Raw genomic sequence first — 17382 nt, 5'->3', positions numbered from 1 at the left:
CATAGCTAGTGGTAAGGGATGATACAAGCTGTAGGACAAAACTTCTAGATGACCACAAGTTGCCATTCTGGTGTAGCTGAATCATGTATTTCTGCATGTGTACATGTGTCAAAGGCCACTTGACATACCTCTGGGATATTTTATGGAGCTGAGCCAGAACCTGGACTAATATGAGCAGCTGAGTCATAGGGACATTAGATCATGCCGGATGTGAGAGGGCCTCATGCCACTGTGGGAATATGGTGAGATTCCCCCGGTCTAGCTATGTGTAATTGGGATCAGATATTTGGGTACGACAGACAGTTCAGTGGATGCACTTAGCAGTGTGCCCGTTTAAGCTTGATAGCCAAGTGGAAAGCTTACTTTTAGGACTGGTGACCTGGTGAGAACATGCACACATGCTGTAATTCAGTACTGTAATCGCTAGGAAGCCCCCTGCATTCCTCTTGGTAGTACAGCGACTTGGCAGGGTTCAGCGGACTAAGAATAGAATCCTTCTTGGGAAAATAACGGATGGCTGCACAGTTTGGAAGTCTGTGCTTGCTTTGTTTTGCATACATGTTAGGCAAATAGAGCATTTAACCATTCATACAAAATGGTACCACTAAAAAAAGAGAGTAGCTCTTCCACTTTTCAGCACAAGATCACTAAATATATGTGGAACTGGACCTGAAATACTATCCAGTCTAAGTAGGGCTGGATGAGAAAAACAGCTTACCAAAATGAAACAGATTTCCTTGGATCTTTTTCCTGTTCCTGCTCCTCCTCTTCCTCTTCTTTATACAAAGAATTTGTTCAGTGTGGGATGTGAATATTATTGGATACAAATTTCTGTGGAAGGTAAGGGCAGTCCACAAAGGTATTTTTGAAAGGTAGCATTCTAAGGGTAACATGACCTTGACATTCACATGAAGAATTTATTTGCATGAAATTGTGGAGATTTCCAGAATGTAGGAAAGCCTTGAAAAGCAGTAAGGTAACATCTATGATTGTAACAATGAAACAATTTTAGATCAATATTGATCTCATTACTTGCTCTCCATGATTTGTCCTGTTATCTGAGCTATGGTAAACCAAGGTTTGTGCTAAATAGTTTTCGAACATCAAAGCCACAGCTTTTCTTGTCATCAGAACCTGCGGATCACAGTCGGTTGTTGGATTATATGATGATGATGACAACGACAGCATTGCATTATATATCCCAGCTTTCTTCCTCTTGCAAGGAACCCAAGGCTCCTTGGGTTGGTTTTCCTCCTCTCCATTTTTACCATCACAACAACAACCCTGCATGGTAGGAGAGGTTGAGAGGCAGTGGCTGGCTCAAAGTTCCCAAGGAGCTTCATGGTGGAGTGGAAACTAGAACTCAGATTTCCAGATTTCAGCACTCTTAACCACTACACTACACTGGATTTTTTTATGGGTTAGCCATAGTTCTTGAGTTCACATGACATGACAAATAATGTCATATTCTTGAGCGTTCAAAATAATCACCAGTATACCTCCCCTCCCAGTGGGCTGTTCAATCATGCAAACCAGGCCAATGTGAAACTCGAAGTTGTTCCAGGAAGTTATGTGACCTGGTTCACATGAACAACAAGCTACCATGGGTGATCAGCCGTGATAGGTTGGTTTTCATGCCATACGAACCCTGCAAGATTCCTGCAGGTAGGCTTATTTTTCATATCCTGGGTACCCTTGGTTTGTTTTAGGGTATTCATACTGATGGCGGCTTTCCATGTCAACTGACTTGTAGAGTGAAGCATACTGTAAAAGGACATGCTCAGAAATGAAGGATAAAATTGACTAGGACATTGACAAGAAAGGGGTGTCAGTGTACTGGACTAAATACAGTAACAGTAAAATGCTTCCTTCTAACTTTCCCTGTGTCTTCTCCAGTGAGTCTTGCCTTGTCATGATGTGACCCAAGTATGACAGCCTCAGTTTCATCATTTTGGCATGCAAATGAAGGGAATGGAATGCCTTTGGAGTCACTGTTTTATTTCAAACATATTGTAGTGTCTTTTTCCCTCAGTTGATATTTTTCTGCATTAGAATTCAATTATCTCCTTATTTGAATGTAATTAGACCAGGCAGCATTTGTGCCTAATGTTCAACCATGATTTAGTGCTATGTGAATGGCCAGAAATGAGCCTGCCCAGAGTACTGGGGTCATGAGTCCCCCACCATGTCTTCCCTCCTCAGGCATGTGGGGAATAAGCCAGAATTTGGTTTTGCTTTGACAGAATCCTGGCTTGTCATTATGCCCAAAGCAGGAACCATTAGTCCCATACTAAGGCACTCTCTCTCTCTCTCTCGTTCTGTGTGTGCGTGCATGTTCTCCTACGTGAGAATTATGCCACACTGCAGGAAAGTGGCACAGATTTAAATTGTTCTTTGCAGTGTTAGGGTATCTGAGAGATCTGAAAGTGGGGAAGATTTATGGCACTTCTGAAAGAGGCTTATCCATACAAAAGCCTAGTATGAGATGCCCTGAATTAAATATGCTATAAAAATGTTATCTTTTCTTTATTACTTTAATGATAGCTAGACACTGCATTGTTATCTGAAAGTGAACTCATGTTTACAGTAGTAACATAACATTTTTAAGATAACATGTATTACTCACTCATATCTTACACTTTAAACACTGAACTTTGAGGCATGGTACCATGGAATTCAAGTCCACTTCCACTTACTATCTTGAGAGTGAATTTGGAATGGGTCTACACCCAAAAGAGGAAATCTGTTAAGCAAACAATGCAGGTGATTTCTAATAGGCGCCGATAAGCATTTCTCATGATTTCATGGCTTGTATTTGGTCTTTGCATGGGCTGGGGAAACCTCACAATGGAATTCCCCAGTGCAATGGGCCTTTCCATTCCCCTCCACCCTGCAGCCCTCTGTGCCAGACAGAAGTCTCCTTTGGCGGGTTTCCCTCCCCTCTGGAGCAAATCTGGAGGATGCACCAGAGATTGGTAGAATCACCCTCTTCCCAGTTCTGCTAGGCCTAATCCTGAAGCATGCAGTCTGAGTGAGTGCCTTCCTCCTGTTTTGCTACTTGTCTGGGGAGGGTAGCAGCCCAGAACGGCATGAACCAGCTTTGACTATAAGGCAGGCTCCCACCAGCACTTCTTATCCAAGGCCCAACCATTGTCAGCTCTACAGTGGCTATTGCACAGGGCCTTGAACCTTCCTTAAAAGCATTTTGTAAATTTTAACTTGTGAAGAATAACATAACAAACAGGAAGCATATCATTCTGACTTCGGCCTCTCAGCACTAGATTCGAGTTAGGTTCCAGATGGCATTCCCGCTTTGGATTCTTTCCTAGACCCTGGCTCCCAGTGCAATGTCAGCATTTAGAATTGTGTGACCTGAGAGAGGAGAGAAGGGCTTTCCCCACGGTGAGGCCATCCTCTTGGAATTCCTTTTCAGGGGGCATTGGCTGGCCACCTCCCTGTACGACTTCCACAGACAATATGTATTTTTTTCCTCAAACCTTTACTGGTTACTGCTTTATTTGCTTTGCCCTTAAACTAAAAATGGGCTATTTTATAACTTTCTAGTGCTGTACACAGACTGACTGTTTTATTTTATTATATTTCATTTCTAAATGAGTGTTTGACTTAAGTCTCCTTAAGAACCTGATTCTCACCTGTTCTGTGAACACATATTACAGAGAGAAAAGCCTTCACTGACTGTAAGTTGCAGTTGAGCTATAATTACAGCATGAACCATAGCACAGGGCTGCCAAAACATTGGACAGCTTCTGTAGAGTTCTAGAAATCATGCATACATGTATGTGTTTGTTAAAGTGTTTGGTGTCCATTGAAGAGCTGGAGATCCTAGAAAACAGAAAGGGAAAATAAGGATTTGGTCAGTATTGTTCTATTCATGCCTAGTGGACCAAGGCCCTGTTTCATATAAACCTAATTCCCATTTTTTTGTCTTTATCTTAGCTGCTCCTGTTAGCATAAAATAAACAAGCATATAAATTTTTGCACATTTTGTGTGAATTATGTAAGTGTGCAATCCTGTGCACGTTTAGACAGAAAAAAGTCCTAAAATTCCCAGCAGTCCTCAGCCAGCATGACAGTAGAAAGGCAACCAACAAATCCCACCAGAACAACTACCTTCCTGTCCATCATCTCATATAAGTGCTCTCCTCTAGTTTTAGAAGTTGATTTCAGTATGTATTGCCTACTCTTGCTATTTGAACATAAAGTAAAGAGCTGATTTGTTTTTCTTCAGGATCGGAGACGAGAATTTGAGAACAATCTAGCAAAGGCAGGTCTGGAACTAGAAACGGAAGACAAAAAGGTAAATAAGAATAAGAGGCTGCTACTTTTTCCAGTGTATAATCACACAGGGCAGAGATGAAGAACTCGGGTTGAAGCAGAATTCACCTTCAGTGTATTTGCTGTCTGTTAGTAGTAGTAGTAGTACTTAATACTGCTTGGATGTAGTAATGTTATTTCTTCAACACCATGCTAGACACTGATAAAAATAAGCACAAACACATTCCCTTCCTAGATGGGGTTACAATCTGTAGTTGCAATCCAAAACTTGGTTACAGCTCACAGCACTGAGAAGTGGTATGTTGATACCCCTATTCTTTCCTGCACTGGGAATTCCAGGGCTTAGATGAGATGAAGAGACTGTACTGCACAGCTGTTGTGCTTTGGCTAACTGGAAGAAGAACCACAAAAGGCACAGTCAGTACTGTCAGCCTGGAGAGTTTCACTTCCTCATCTGGAGATGTGACAACTGCTCCCATCATTCAGGCTGCATGGTCTCCTGGTCTCAGATAGCCATGGAGTTTGCTTGGACTCGGTGTCCTTCATGGGTGTGTGAGCATGTTGAGAAGGAAGGATTCCAGCTTAGTTCTCATCAGTGAGAATGTTGCTTAGGCCCATGCTAAAGGAACAGGAAGATTAAAGAAGAATTCACTAAGATGAGCAGATGCAGAAAAATGCAGGGCATGCTGACTGTGGAAAGTTTGTGTAGAAGTACAGTTTTTCAAACTGCAGTATTTGCAGAGCAATCTTTGTTTGGTATTTCCTGCCTTTTGCTCCAAACGCCTTCTGTCTGGTACTAAATACGGATAAATTTACTACTGCATACATTTTCTTGTATATTAGGTCTTTTACCATTTATCAACCTAGCAAATAGCAATGGACCATTTTGTTCTTAAAGGGAAGTGGTGACAATTCATTCTCCAGTTAAAAAGAAGAGGTCCCAAAACAGCTGAATGTAATCCCACTTGCAGATTGCAGGTGCAATGAAAAGGAGATAGTCCTAGGTCACACTCCCTATGGAAAACCATTTCTCCTGAGACTTAGCCCATAATCTGGCATTGTAGCTGGAAAAGATAGAATTTTAGGGCCCCTTTTGACTCATACAAATAGAACATAGAGCTCTTCTCTGAGCAGCTATATTTTCCTGGTCTTGATTGTTCTTCGAGTAGGCTGAAGAAAGCTAGTCATAATTAACTTCCACTGGAATTAATTGGAGAAGTTAGTCTCATGTTATTGATTTCAGTGGAATTTAAATGTGCCAAACCTTTCTACTCCAGGGCCTCCTTTCTGCTAAAAGAACAATGAACTGGATAATTCTCTAAAGAACAATGAGTTGAATAGCTGCTCCGGGGATGCCCTACACAGTGCCGTGTGGAGGGTAGACACCTGTTCTGCTTCTCTGGTCACCACATGCAAAGTGTGCTGTATGGGGGAAGCCACAAGAAGCCCCATTTCTCACATGTGGTGAGAACAGCAAACAAACAAACGAAGCTTTGTTAACCCTACAAGGTTTGTCATACGTCTGGGGGACGGGGAAACTGCCTACTTTAACACCTTGGTATTTTGATTTATAGGATTCTGAAAATGGCAAGACGTACTTTGTGAAGATCCATGCACCATGGGAGGTTCTGATCACGTATGCCGAAGTGCTGAACATCAAAGTGCCCATCAAGGAAAACGATATCCCTTGCCTCACAGAGAACCCCCTGGAGTGTCTGTTTGAGCCCTTTCGGCTGCCAGAGATCGTGATGCACCCGGAACCAGACTACTTTACAGCCCCCTTTAGCAAGGAAAGGCAGGAACTCTACCTCATTGATGATGAGAGTACTTTCTTCTCCCCTTCAGTCAGAAACAGAATTGTGAGTGCTTCTGTCTTTCTGTCCTAACACGTGTGCATACACAGTATTGATAACCGCAGTGGATACATGGAGTCCCAGGAAGTTTGCACTTTTCTGCACCTTTCCTAGAAAAATGTTACCGGTTATCATCCCCATGAAGAGGTGAGGCTGAGAGCTCATTTGGCCCCCTAGACTCTTCAGGGAATGTACCGAACAATAGCACTGCGGGAGTCACTCTCTCCTTCTCTTAGTAGTTGGAATGATGAAGTCTTTCTTAAGGCAATTTATGTTTCCAAAGTCAGTCTTAACACTTGTCAATTCAAGTTTCTTTTAGAAGTTTTCCAGTTTTGAGAAATTTGCTTTATTTTGGTGGAGGTGATGGGGTATATCCTTTGAAACCACAAGTAGCTTTTGAAGCTTTAATCTAATAAATGGAGATGCTAAGCAACTAAAACTTGCAGTGCAGGTTTAATAAACATCCCAATATATCTGTCAAGCCACTGGCTTTGTGAAACTGGCATTTTCTTTGCTCCCCAAAGTACCTTTGTTTCAGCAAGGAAATAGCTATATCCAACACATCCCTGCTGAACCCTGCCTTCACATATTTCTTTTACTCTTGCAATTATTGATAAACTAAGACTGAAAATAAAGGGATGAGAAAACCACCATTGGTTGTCTGAGATGTGACCAGTAAAATCCAAAAGACCTAATCTCTCTACCCTCCTACAGGTATCTCTAGCTAAAGTCTTAACCTGGTTCCATCACTGCCATCTTTTCGACTTCAGGTTCAGTCTTTCTTTATTCCAAGGAATTTGAAGGCATCAAATGTGAGGCTGTCACAAATGATTTACAGGACAATGGCATTTTGGAGTATGCTTCTTTTTAAGCTGCTATAAATGTTGCACATTTGATTTTTGTTATAATTTGTCTCGGGTCTTTTCCCTCCCTAGAAGTGGATTTAATAAACAAAAACCAGGTGAACAATCATGAGTCAATCCAGCAGATGGGGCTTCATGTACAACGACTCATATAATGACATTGCCTTCATTACATTACAAGGCAAAATGGATAAGCTTATTTATAAGCTAAATCCCCAGTGAGTGGCTGTCTGGGAGAAGGCTCTGGTCTGTCCCCACCACTTTTACTTTCCTACCCGAAGCTGAACTGTAGAATTTCAGCTTTCAGAGAAGGGCTCAGCATGTGTGCTTTGTTGGGCCAAACTCAGCAACAATCTCAGGAATGAAAGTCTGCACTCAGAATTTCATAAAATGAAAGATGACTTTGACTTAAGACATGCATAAATCAAAACAATTGCTTCCATCTGGGATTCAGAGGTATTTGAGCATGTCAGTGTGATGGATTAGTTAATTAGTTTAAAGGTCAAATGAAATACCTTAATTGGCTGATAGCACTATTTGTAGAAAGTGAAGAAGAGCAGAACACCATTTTGTATTTACAGGATGTACTGAAATATCCAACATTTGGAAAAGGAAGTAATTTTAAACTCTGCCATTGGCTTCACCCCACTCCCTTTAGGTTTTCTACATTTTAACAAGGTGTCCATATGGAACAGAAGAAGGGAAAAAGAAGTTTGGGATTAAAAGGCTGATAAATAATGGCAGCTACTCTGCTGCATACCCTCTTCATGATGTAAGTACCTTAGTCTCTCATTCCTTTGGAAAACAGGTAGAATGAATGAGGAATTGCCTTCTCTGTTTTTAAATCACACCTTGATGTTCTTTGTTTTCTAGTAGACATAGTGACTGTAATTCTCTGTAATTGTGATGATCACCATAGAAATTGCTTGCAGCACATCTAAGTGAAGGCATTTATCTGAGCTACGACAACCACTGTGCAAGCCAGAGAAGTGAAAAGCAGAGAAGGAAGGTTAATTAAGCTGTGCTATAAAACTGGTCTGACATTGTAGGATTAGCGTTTGAGGTCACAGTGCCCCTCGTGGCAGTCAAGCAAGTGCATCTTTGGAGCGTGTAATGGATTTTCCTTTTCACTGTGCATATGAAGGAGGGAACAAGCCATTCTCCAGATGTTGCTCTGATCAACCCTAGCCGACATAGCTAATTCTTGTTAGAAACTACATTTGGGAACTGAAGTACATTTAATTCTCTGAAGTACATTTTAAAAAGTAGTTGTTCAAGAATTTGAAACAGGGCTCGTGCCTTCATTGTTTTATTTTCAGTCCCTTAGCAGGACAGTCTTGTGGGGCTTCCCAGGACACTCCAAACTGGGAGAATTATGCGCCTTCTATGATGGACTGCAGAGGCAAAGAGCGCCTTACCATTTTTCCCACCCTGCAAAGCACTCAGCTGGTTTTGGCAGTGCTTCAGAGCAGGCGGGAAGGAAGCTCAGGTGCCACAGTGGTTTGCTGTCTCTTGACTGCACCATCCTGCTCCCTTCCCTGCCCCACAAACACCTTGAAACTTTGGAGAAGCAGCTCACACGGTTCCTTCCAAACCAGCTGCAAGGTGGTGGAGAGGAGAGTACAAGTACAGGTCCCCACCTATGAGGTTTGTGTGATTTTCCACCCTTCTAGCTGGGATTCCAAAAAAATCCTGTGGCCATCTAGACAAGGTCGACCATCCACGGATTGCACTCTGCTTCAAGAAGCTCCTTTTCCCAACTGGTCTCCCTATCAGTAATTTGAGCTGCAACTCAAATTGCACTGGAGAGCCAGTGTGGTGTAGTGGTTAAGAGCATGGGACTGGGACTCAGACGACCTGGGTTCTAGTCCCCGCTCAGCCATGGAGCCCACTGGGTGACTTTGGGCCAGTCACAGACTCTCAGCCCAACCTACCTCACGGGGTTGTTGTTGTGGGGATAAGATGGAGGAGGAGAATGATGTAAGCTGCCTTGAGCCCTTTGTAGGAAAAAGGCAGGATATAAATCGGAAAAAAAAAAGAAAAAAAATTAACTCTTATCATCCTGCCCAGGAGCACATTTTAGCCCAAGGTGTATGGTGGGCATCAAGCTGGGAAAGGAATATGTAATGTGGCGCTACTTAAGTTGGGCAGAGAAACTGTTCCCTGGGATGAAATGTGCTCTTGATGTCCACACTGTGACTCAGCAAACATTCAAACACAACACATGCATACATGAGGCATAGAGTGATGCAATGAAATCTGCATGCATTGTCCTGAGATACATTTTTAAAAATAATAATTTTGCAGCTCATATGTCAGTTATTGATCTGTTATTTCTTTTATTCAATTATCCCCGCTGATACAGTGCCAGTACTGGAAGAAGGCAAATGATCCGAAATGTGAAAATGAAAGGTACACACTGTACAGGGAGTGGGCGAGGTTTCCTCGGTTTTTTAAAGAACAGCCTTTAGATCTTATCAGGTGAGTGCTTAGTCTGACTGTGTTAATGAAAGCTGAGGATTTTGTGCTGCACTACGGTGTTATGTCTATTCATTCTGTAAATGTTTCCTTAAGGCAAGATAGCTTCATATACTTTGAAATACCCTAATAATTTATTTGGGATTACATTATTTGAAGAACTGAATGCACTCTAGTTCAAATCATTTCAATTCTGAACAGCACTGGAGCCATCAAAAATACATTCAATTTTTATGAAGTGGGAGCAGGGCAGGGAAGCATTTTGCATGAGGTTTGGATCATCCTGCAAGACAAATAGCTACGTTCTCTCTGCTCCAGAGTTGAGCATACTTCAAGCTTGGGGTCTGCTTTGTTTCGCACTGGATCCCAAGAGTGCCAGACTAGAAGCAGGTACAAAATAAATGATTTGCTGTACACCTATTCACCCTGAAACATTATCCTGTTATCTGTTATTCCCAGATATTGACCCTTTAATGTCAAACAGTGTTGTTTCTTTCTCCCAGTCCTGAGACTGTTTCAGAGTTGACTCTGCCAACACTTCCATGGTTTCATGCTAGCTTCTCTAAGTTTTAAACTTAAAAACAAGAAGGGAAGGATTTTCTTGTTTCCTATCTGGTCTGTCAGCAATGCATGAGCAAAGCTAATTGTAAAGCTAGTTGTAATATTTAGGTTACAATTGTTTTGCTCAGTCAACATGGAGTTCTGACTTTTACTATTTGTGATCCTTATCCATAAATATTGTTTTGAAGTAAACATAGTGAAATCCCTGTGGATTTTGACCAATAACCTTCTATCCTTAATTGCAATTAACTCTTTGCAGTTTTGCTTCTGCCCCCTCCTGCCCCTACTCGCACCCTTTTAAAAGATGCTGTCTCTTGTGTTTCCTTTCCTCACTGCATTGCTTTTTCTGCAGGAAGTATTATGGAGAAAGGATTGGAATTTATTTTGCCTGGCTGGGTTTCTACACTGAGATGCTGTTTTTTGCCGCTCTCATTGGTTTAATTTGTTTTTTGTATGGCGCATTCACAATGAATGAAAATATGAGTAGGTAAGTGTAATTGAAATAGCACTGTTGACTGAAGTTAATTTGTAATCGTGGTGGATGAAAGATGTCCTGTCTGCTCCCATGCCTGGATGTGGATTCATTTTGTAACTGCTTTTTTTCCCTTTTGGAAATTTGTACACTGTGATCTTATGAGCTACTTTGCAAGCACGTTAGGTCAAAACTAAGTGTTCAGTACTAATTATGGGCAGAACACTGCCTGTCATTTTGTACTGAAAGAGACAGGATGGTCATTCATATTTCTAAGTAAAGTTAAATACTAGTCTTTGTACAAAAGCACTCACTTAAACATAGTGCACTCTTATTTGTCCTTTTCAGCCAAGAAATATGTGACTCAGATATTGGGGGAAATATTATTATGTGCCCATTATGTGATCGAAAATGTGATTACTGGAGGCTGAACTCCACTTGTGAGTCTTCACAGGTCTGTAGCAACTTGTATAATTTCCATTAAACTTGGCTTTCAGATATTGCTTAATGCTAATTATGATTTATATTTCTGTTTCAGTACTCTCATTTGTTTGACAATGTGGCAACCCTCTTTTTTGCAATTTTTATGGGCATCTGGGGTGAGTATACATTTTGCCCTGCTAGATTAGCATCTTTTGCATTTGTGGAAGAGAAGCTCTTTGTAGCCTTAATAGAGTATTGTAAACATAATTATGAATGTTACATAGTGTAGCGTCAGTAAGATATATATAGGCACAACCATACAATGGCTTAGACTCATGCCAAGTTAATCCTGGTTATTCCCTTTGAAATTAATGGGACTAGTTAGTCATGGCTAAGCCAAATCATATTGATTTTAGTGGGACTAAACATTACATAGAAACCATTAAAAATCCATGGTGTAAGATAATCCCAATAAACTTGCATATGTGCAACGATGACTCTGAGTCAATTTATCTAGGGACCAAGTATTCTAGATAAAATTGGGACTTCCAAATAAAGTAATGAGTAATGACATTGTTCAAGGAAATTTAAAATCAAGAATAATTTGTTTTTGAATGCATCTGTTACACTGAATTAACATATAATCAGATAACATAATTTCCAATATATTTTCAGTTCACAGTCAGCTGACAAATAATGTTCCTACTCTTATTAGTTCCTGTTTACTTAATTCTCTCTGATTGCAGTAACACTTTTCTTGGAGTTCTGGAAGCGGCGGCAAGCTCGACTCGAATATGAGTGGGATTTAGTTGATTTTGAGGAAGAACAGCAGCAGCTCCAACTACGGCCAGAGTATGAAGCAAAATGTACCCAAAAGAGAAAGAATCCAATAACACAGGTAATTGGGAGAGAAAAAAAATGTTGGAAGATGAACACCACTTAGAAGTTGGTAGTTCTTAATGGCATAGTTATAAGGCCCAGCATATAGTATTTATAGTCTTAAGTGTTTGGGATGCAATTCTGACAGAACAACTTTATAGAAGCATGTTGTTCTGCAAAGGTTCTTGGACAATGCCATTCTGTGATTATTTAAGAACAAGGTGCAACCCAAATATCTGCCTTCAGGATTCACACCTGAGATTGTAATGCCATCTCTGAAAAGCATCAGCTGTCATTCCACTAAAACAAGGGTGGACGGCCAGGGGCCTATACAGGACAGTCCACCTTGGCCATTTTTGTGACATCAGTTGCTAAATTTGCCACCAGCATTTGTTTACTTCTCGGATTTTCCCTTCCTGTCAATAGAGCAAATTGTGGTTTGCCATCAGAATTGGGCAGTGCAGTACAGACAAGAAAGTTAAGAGAAAATGGGCCCTTATTTTCTACTGAGCCACTGTTGAATTTTGGCAGTAAAGTTAGTGGCAAGGCAAGGTGGCGGCCCTTGAACCTCCAAAAATTGTTCATATGTGTAGTAGAGAAATACAGTACTTTAAAAGAACAAATGTATTTGATTTGTTCTTTTTTAATAACTTCTGAAAGAAGCATCCATCACTACTGTCATTGAGGTATATATATTTGAGAATACAGATTAGGAGTTGCAGAATGGAATGTTGACCCCAACACCAGAAGAGAAACTGAACACAAAGAGCTAGCCTTCTGCCTAGTTCTTTCCCTTATAGGTTGCTTTGACATGTGCAGCATTTCTGATATGGAGCAGGGATATAATTGGACAGATGGAATGGCACAGTACCAGACCCTCGGCCCAACCTACAGGGCTGTTGTTGTGGGGATAAGATTAGGAGCAGCACCAGGAGAAAGATGTAAGCCACTTTGTTGTAAGAAAAAAGGCAGTATATAAATCTAATCAATAAAGTATCTTCCTTAGTGAAGGCACTTTCTGTATTTGCAGAGGAAAAGGCCTCTCCTTGCTCTGTGATTTTTATAATTTTTATACCTCTTTGTTGTTTTTGCTGTTTCTGCACTACCTAGTAGCTGAAGCCTTCCTGGTGGTTTATAGCAACATATGCACACACATGAATAAAATATAAAATGCAGGCAACATGGTTTCTTCTAACCGTTGTTTGAGTTTCATTGTAATTCATATCAGTGTGGTTAACTTTATTTATGCCTCTTTATTCATATCAGCATGGATAACTATTTATGCCTCTTTATCTCACCTTGGAATCCATTCAGGTGAAAAGGCAGTTTAGAAATATTTCACATACAAGAAAAGAAAACATGGCAGATAAAACACATAAAATCAACAATGCATCTGAAAATGACAGCTAGCTGTACAAAGTGCGCTCTCAGTGGCCATTATACTTTTCTTGAATGCACACACCAGCTGCAGCAACTGGAAGACAAATTACAGTTTTTGGGCAAACAAATATGAGGCTGTCTTGCAAAGAGCTGGATGCAAAGGGCATGTCAGAGAACAAAAGGAGTGAAGGTGCCAGGCCCATTTTCTGAAATGAAAGTCATAGATGCTTGAACAGGATAAGACGACTTGGACACAAATGTACACAACACTTTTTGTATTGATATAAACAAGCTGTTCCAAGGTGTCTGGGTATTCCTTGATTTTCCGGCATTCTGGATCACAGCGTGAGCCCCACAGAAATTCTTCTCTTTACAAAGACACCTCCACATGTGTTGGTTGATCTGATGGCAGCAGAAAGAGGGGCTAATATATTTAATGTCCTGATTATCCATAGTTACAGTACCCTTGAATTAGGGTTCTGTTAATAGGTAATTCTTAGGTCCATTACAAAATAGAACCTTTGAAGAGCTAAATTGTTAAATACCAGCAGGCGTACAGACAATCTTGGAGACTCTTTTGCAGTAAGATTAAAATGAATTTCTAATATATACTTGTGCAACTGGATTTCCTTTAGAGTCTTGGAAAAAGCTTTAAGGTTGTGAAAGCTGATTACTACATTTTCCTGGTTTGAATGAAACAAGACACTATGGTTAATTGGTGCCTTTCTGGTTGATTGCTACATGCTACAATAGGAAGGCTGATGAGACTGTGCATATCTTGACTTCATAAGCCAAGATAACGATGGTCTGAATCAGACCAGAGTGGCGCTACTGCCAGGAATTGTTGAACAGCGAGATCTTGTCCATTCTTTAATTTTTACTTTTAAAACTGTCTGGTCTGATATTTTAGGAATTAGAATTGGTTAAGAGGAAGAGCGTTCATGACTATGGGAAACTGAGCTTGTTGTACTTTGGAATATTGTTTTGGGTAAGGCAGAGCTGCACGGTTCTTGCAGCTTAGAGTGGCAACTAATTAAAGGAGCCATTTCTTCAAGTGGGAAATTTAAAAAAAAATCAAGAGCATGGAGGATAATGTTGGATTGGAACAGTTAGTCCAGTCCAATCCAAGCATACAAGTTTTTGTTGTAACACAGTTTGGGATGAAGAGTATTGAAAATTGGGGGGTGGGGGGGAGAACTGCCTCCAAATTCCAGGAGATTCCTTCTGTTCACGAGATTCCTGGGGAGGAAAACACAGTAGATTTTTGACAACCTTGCAAATGGGCAAAGTCTTTAAAGTTTGTGAGTTTTTTGGCTTTCCACCATAAATATTGTTCCTTATGACCTCCATCCCTGTTTTTCTCCCATAAGAGGAAATGTGCCACATAATGCATTCTTTGGGGGTGGGGGTATAAACTTTTCCCTGGGGTGTGTTTGCTTTCTCACCGTGGTTGAGGTTGCTTTCTGCAGTGCTCTGTGTAAAAGTAAGACTGCGGGTGGTGAAATTTGCTGTGCTTGCTTGACTGTTTCAGGAGTTGGAACCTTATTTGCCTCTAACTAGCCAGGCTGTACGATTCTGTATCTCGGGAACGACGGTGTTGTTCTGGGTGAGCATCCTTTTGAATCATCACTTTAACACACAGAAGAATTAACTGATCGCCTTTTATGCTTGGATTTTAACAGGGTTCCATGCTTTCGCTTTGGGCCTCTTTCTCTCTGTGCTTCTTGTTACAAGGGCCTCTGACTAACCTTTTCCTACCTGTTTGCATGCTATCATGCAAAGTACACATGAAACAATATAATGTATAATCTACAGACCACTTTGCCAGATCAGTCCTCTTGATGACAACTTCCTCTTCCTCTTTTTAAATAACAGCTTGCACATTGTCAGTGATGATAAATTTAAGGATTGAGGCTGCAGTCCTGTGCCTACTCCCTTGGGAGTAGTAACACCATTAAATTCAGTAGGAATGACTTTTGAGTAAAGAAGCATAATGATCCATTATTTGGAGAACCAGTTCAAACTCCAGGATTCTCAGGTCTGCTATTGTGATGAGAAATTATGCCCGGCACTTCAAACCTGGCTGTATTTATTTCTTACAAACCTGTATTCTGGATAGCAGTTAATTCTTCAGAAATCCAACATGAATTTTTGCCAGAATATTTTTAGTTGCTCAAAAGCCTATTTTATTTATTTAAAAAAAGCTATACCATCTGTTATTTTCATGGACAATCTTGAGATGGTTTACAATTTTAAATTGTTAATTGTAAAGTCTACTGCTAAAACCACTAGTGACTTAACTTAAGAACAATCTTACTGAGCTTAATGCTCTGGAGAAATTGGGTTGAGAAATTTGTAAATTGAGCAATTTACAATTCAGTCAATTCAACGTATTTAGACTGTGGATGTACCCATACTGTTAAATTGCTACTCTACCTGCAGAGTGAATTCATTTTATCTGTACTACAGAACTCTGTAATAGCATTCCACTGGTGTGCTTTGCATGAATTTGCACGGTTCCTTGTGATCTGTCTAAACATTCAGAGTAAACCAGTGTTGTATCTCTGTTGGGACTATACCACTTTGAAAGGAACATAGGAGGCTATATTTTTAAATGCTTTTCTGTGCTGGAAGGAGGGAGGGTGGGATGGAAGGAAGGAAGGTCTTTTTACTTAGAAATCGGGGGGTGGGGGGGAGGTATGGCCTGGTTCTCTCCCTGTTGTTCAGTTTGCAGAGGGTACAGGCACGTGCACTGAAAAAGCATTCAGTCACACAGCCCACCCTTGCTTACATTCTGAAGTGTTATGGTCCTAACAGGTCATCAGAATGTGTAGTTTGGCTCTAAGAGCCTTGTAGAATCAAATGCTGTACATTCTGTTGTTATGAATGACCAGTGGCTGGAGGGTATCAGATAGTAATGTTCTTACATCTCTATGGTCTTGTCCCAGATCTCTTTGATCATAGCAAGTATGATAGCCGTGATAGTTTACCGCCTTGCAGTCTATGCTGCTTTTGCCAGCATCATGGAGAACACGCAAACCCTGCGGCCCATTCAGAGTTTACTGACGCCACAGCTGGCAACATCGGTCACTGCATCATGCCTGAATTTCGTCATCATTATGATACTGAATTTCTTATACGAGCGGATAGCCATCTGGATCACAGATATGGGTAGGTATGTTGCACAAAGGCTGAACTGGCAGGGATGTGGTTCAGTCTCTGTGGTGCACATGCGGAATGCATTGTCCTCCAGAAGCAGCACCTAGATGCAGTTTTCCATCTCGAGGAGCCCTGTTTAGAGCTCCCGGACCACCTGTCTTAACAAGTGAATGGGGCTGTGCTGCTTCGTTCTGTCCCAAACTCTTGTGTGTGACCCCCAAGCATCCATAAGTGCAGCGTCTGCAGGGAGGGGCTCTCCACACGTGCAGCTATATGTGTTTTGGCCATTATGTGGTACAGAAGCCCACTCTAATGGGGCTCCACATCTTGGGGATGCCTACGCACGTGTTCTCCCTGCAGAGATCTACACTGTACAGTGAGGAAATCTACAGATGTTGCATGACATCTGGGCTAGGGCTCTGCAGTGTGACCCCACTCAGTTTGGGAATTTTTGAATGGCTAACCAGGGTTATGGATGGCTAGCATCCCTAGGAAATGCTTTTGGTGGGCTTTCTCTCTATCAGCCTTTGCTATCATGATGCCCTTCAGGCATTTGGACTTCAGCTCCCATTATCCCCAGCTAGCGAGGCCAATGAGTATGGGAGTTGTATTCTGAAACCTCTGGAGAGTGCCACATTGGGAGAGGCTGCAACATACCATGTGGCTTTGCTCCTAATCCATTCATAGTGACATTTCAGCTATGTGATCTTACACATATCCTTGCAGTGGGTTCAACCATACCAATAACTGTTTACTTACAGAGGAACATTTGTGTGAGTGTGTGCTACAGCTTGCTGTAAACCTACAAAGAATGTTTGTACCATTTTTAAAGCTCCATTTGCATTGTTTACTACCTCACTAAACTGATTTTTATTTCTTAGATCCATCCATTTGACAACAGATAAAGGACTAATGAAAGCCAATGGAATAACTCTAAAATAAGTTAGGGAACTTAAAAAAAAGTTAAAATTAACAAATGGAAGCATTTTCAGTTCCCTGAATGAAGAAATGTCTTGCA

General features: G+C 41.0%; 1 protein-coding gene across 5 annotated transcripts in view; it reads left to right on the top strand.

The window, feature by feature from the left end:
• The window catches only part of ANO5 (anoctamin 5), a 79654-nt gene that overhangs the window by 44133 nt on the left and 18139 nt on the right, over positions 1-17382 (top strand). For all 5 annotated transcript variants that reach the window (XM_044425560.1, XM_044425559.1, XM_044425558.1 and 2 more), the window contains 10 exons: positions 4250-4318; positions 5871-6155; positions 7671-7784; positions 9378-9493; positions 10404-10538; positions 10872-10977; positions 11062-11122; positions 11693-11844; positions 14737-14811; positions 16154-16376. In XM_044425560.1, coding sequence (XP_044281495.1) covers positions 4250-4318; positions 5871-6155; positions 7671-7784; positions 9378-9493; positions 10404-10538; positions 10872-10977; positions 11062-11122; positions 11693-11844; positions 14737-14811; positions 16154-16376 — 1336 coding nt within the window. The remainder of the gene's footprint in view (positions 1-4249; positions 4319-5870; positions 6156-7670; positions 7785-9377; positions 9494-10403; positions 10539-10871; positions 10978-11061; positions 11123-11692; positions 11845-14736; positions 14812-16153; positions 16377-17382) is intronic.

The sequence above is a fragment of the Varanus komodoensis genome, unplaced genomic scaffold (assembly GCF_004798865.1).
Source record: "Varanus komodoensis strain SLA01 unplaced genomic scaffold, ASM479886v1 scaffold16, whole genome shotgun sequence".
In the NCBI taxonomy this organism is placed as follows: domain Eukaryota; kingdom Metazoa; phylum Chordata; class Lepidosauria; order Squamata; family Varanidae; genus Varanus; species Varanus komodoensis.
This window is presented reverse-complemented; position numbering and strand designations above follow the sequence as displayed.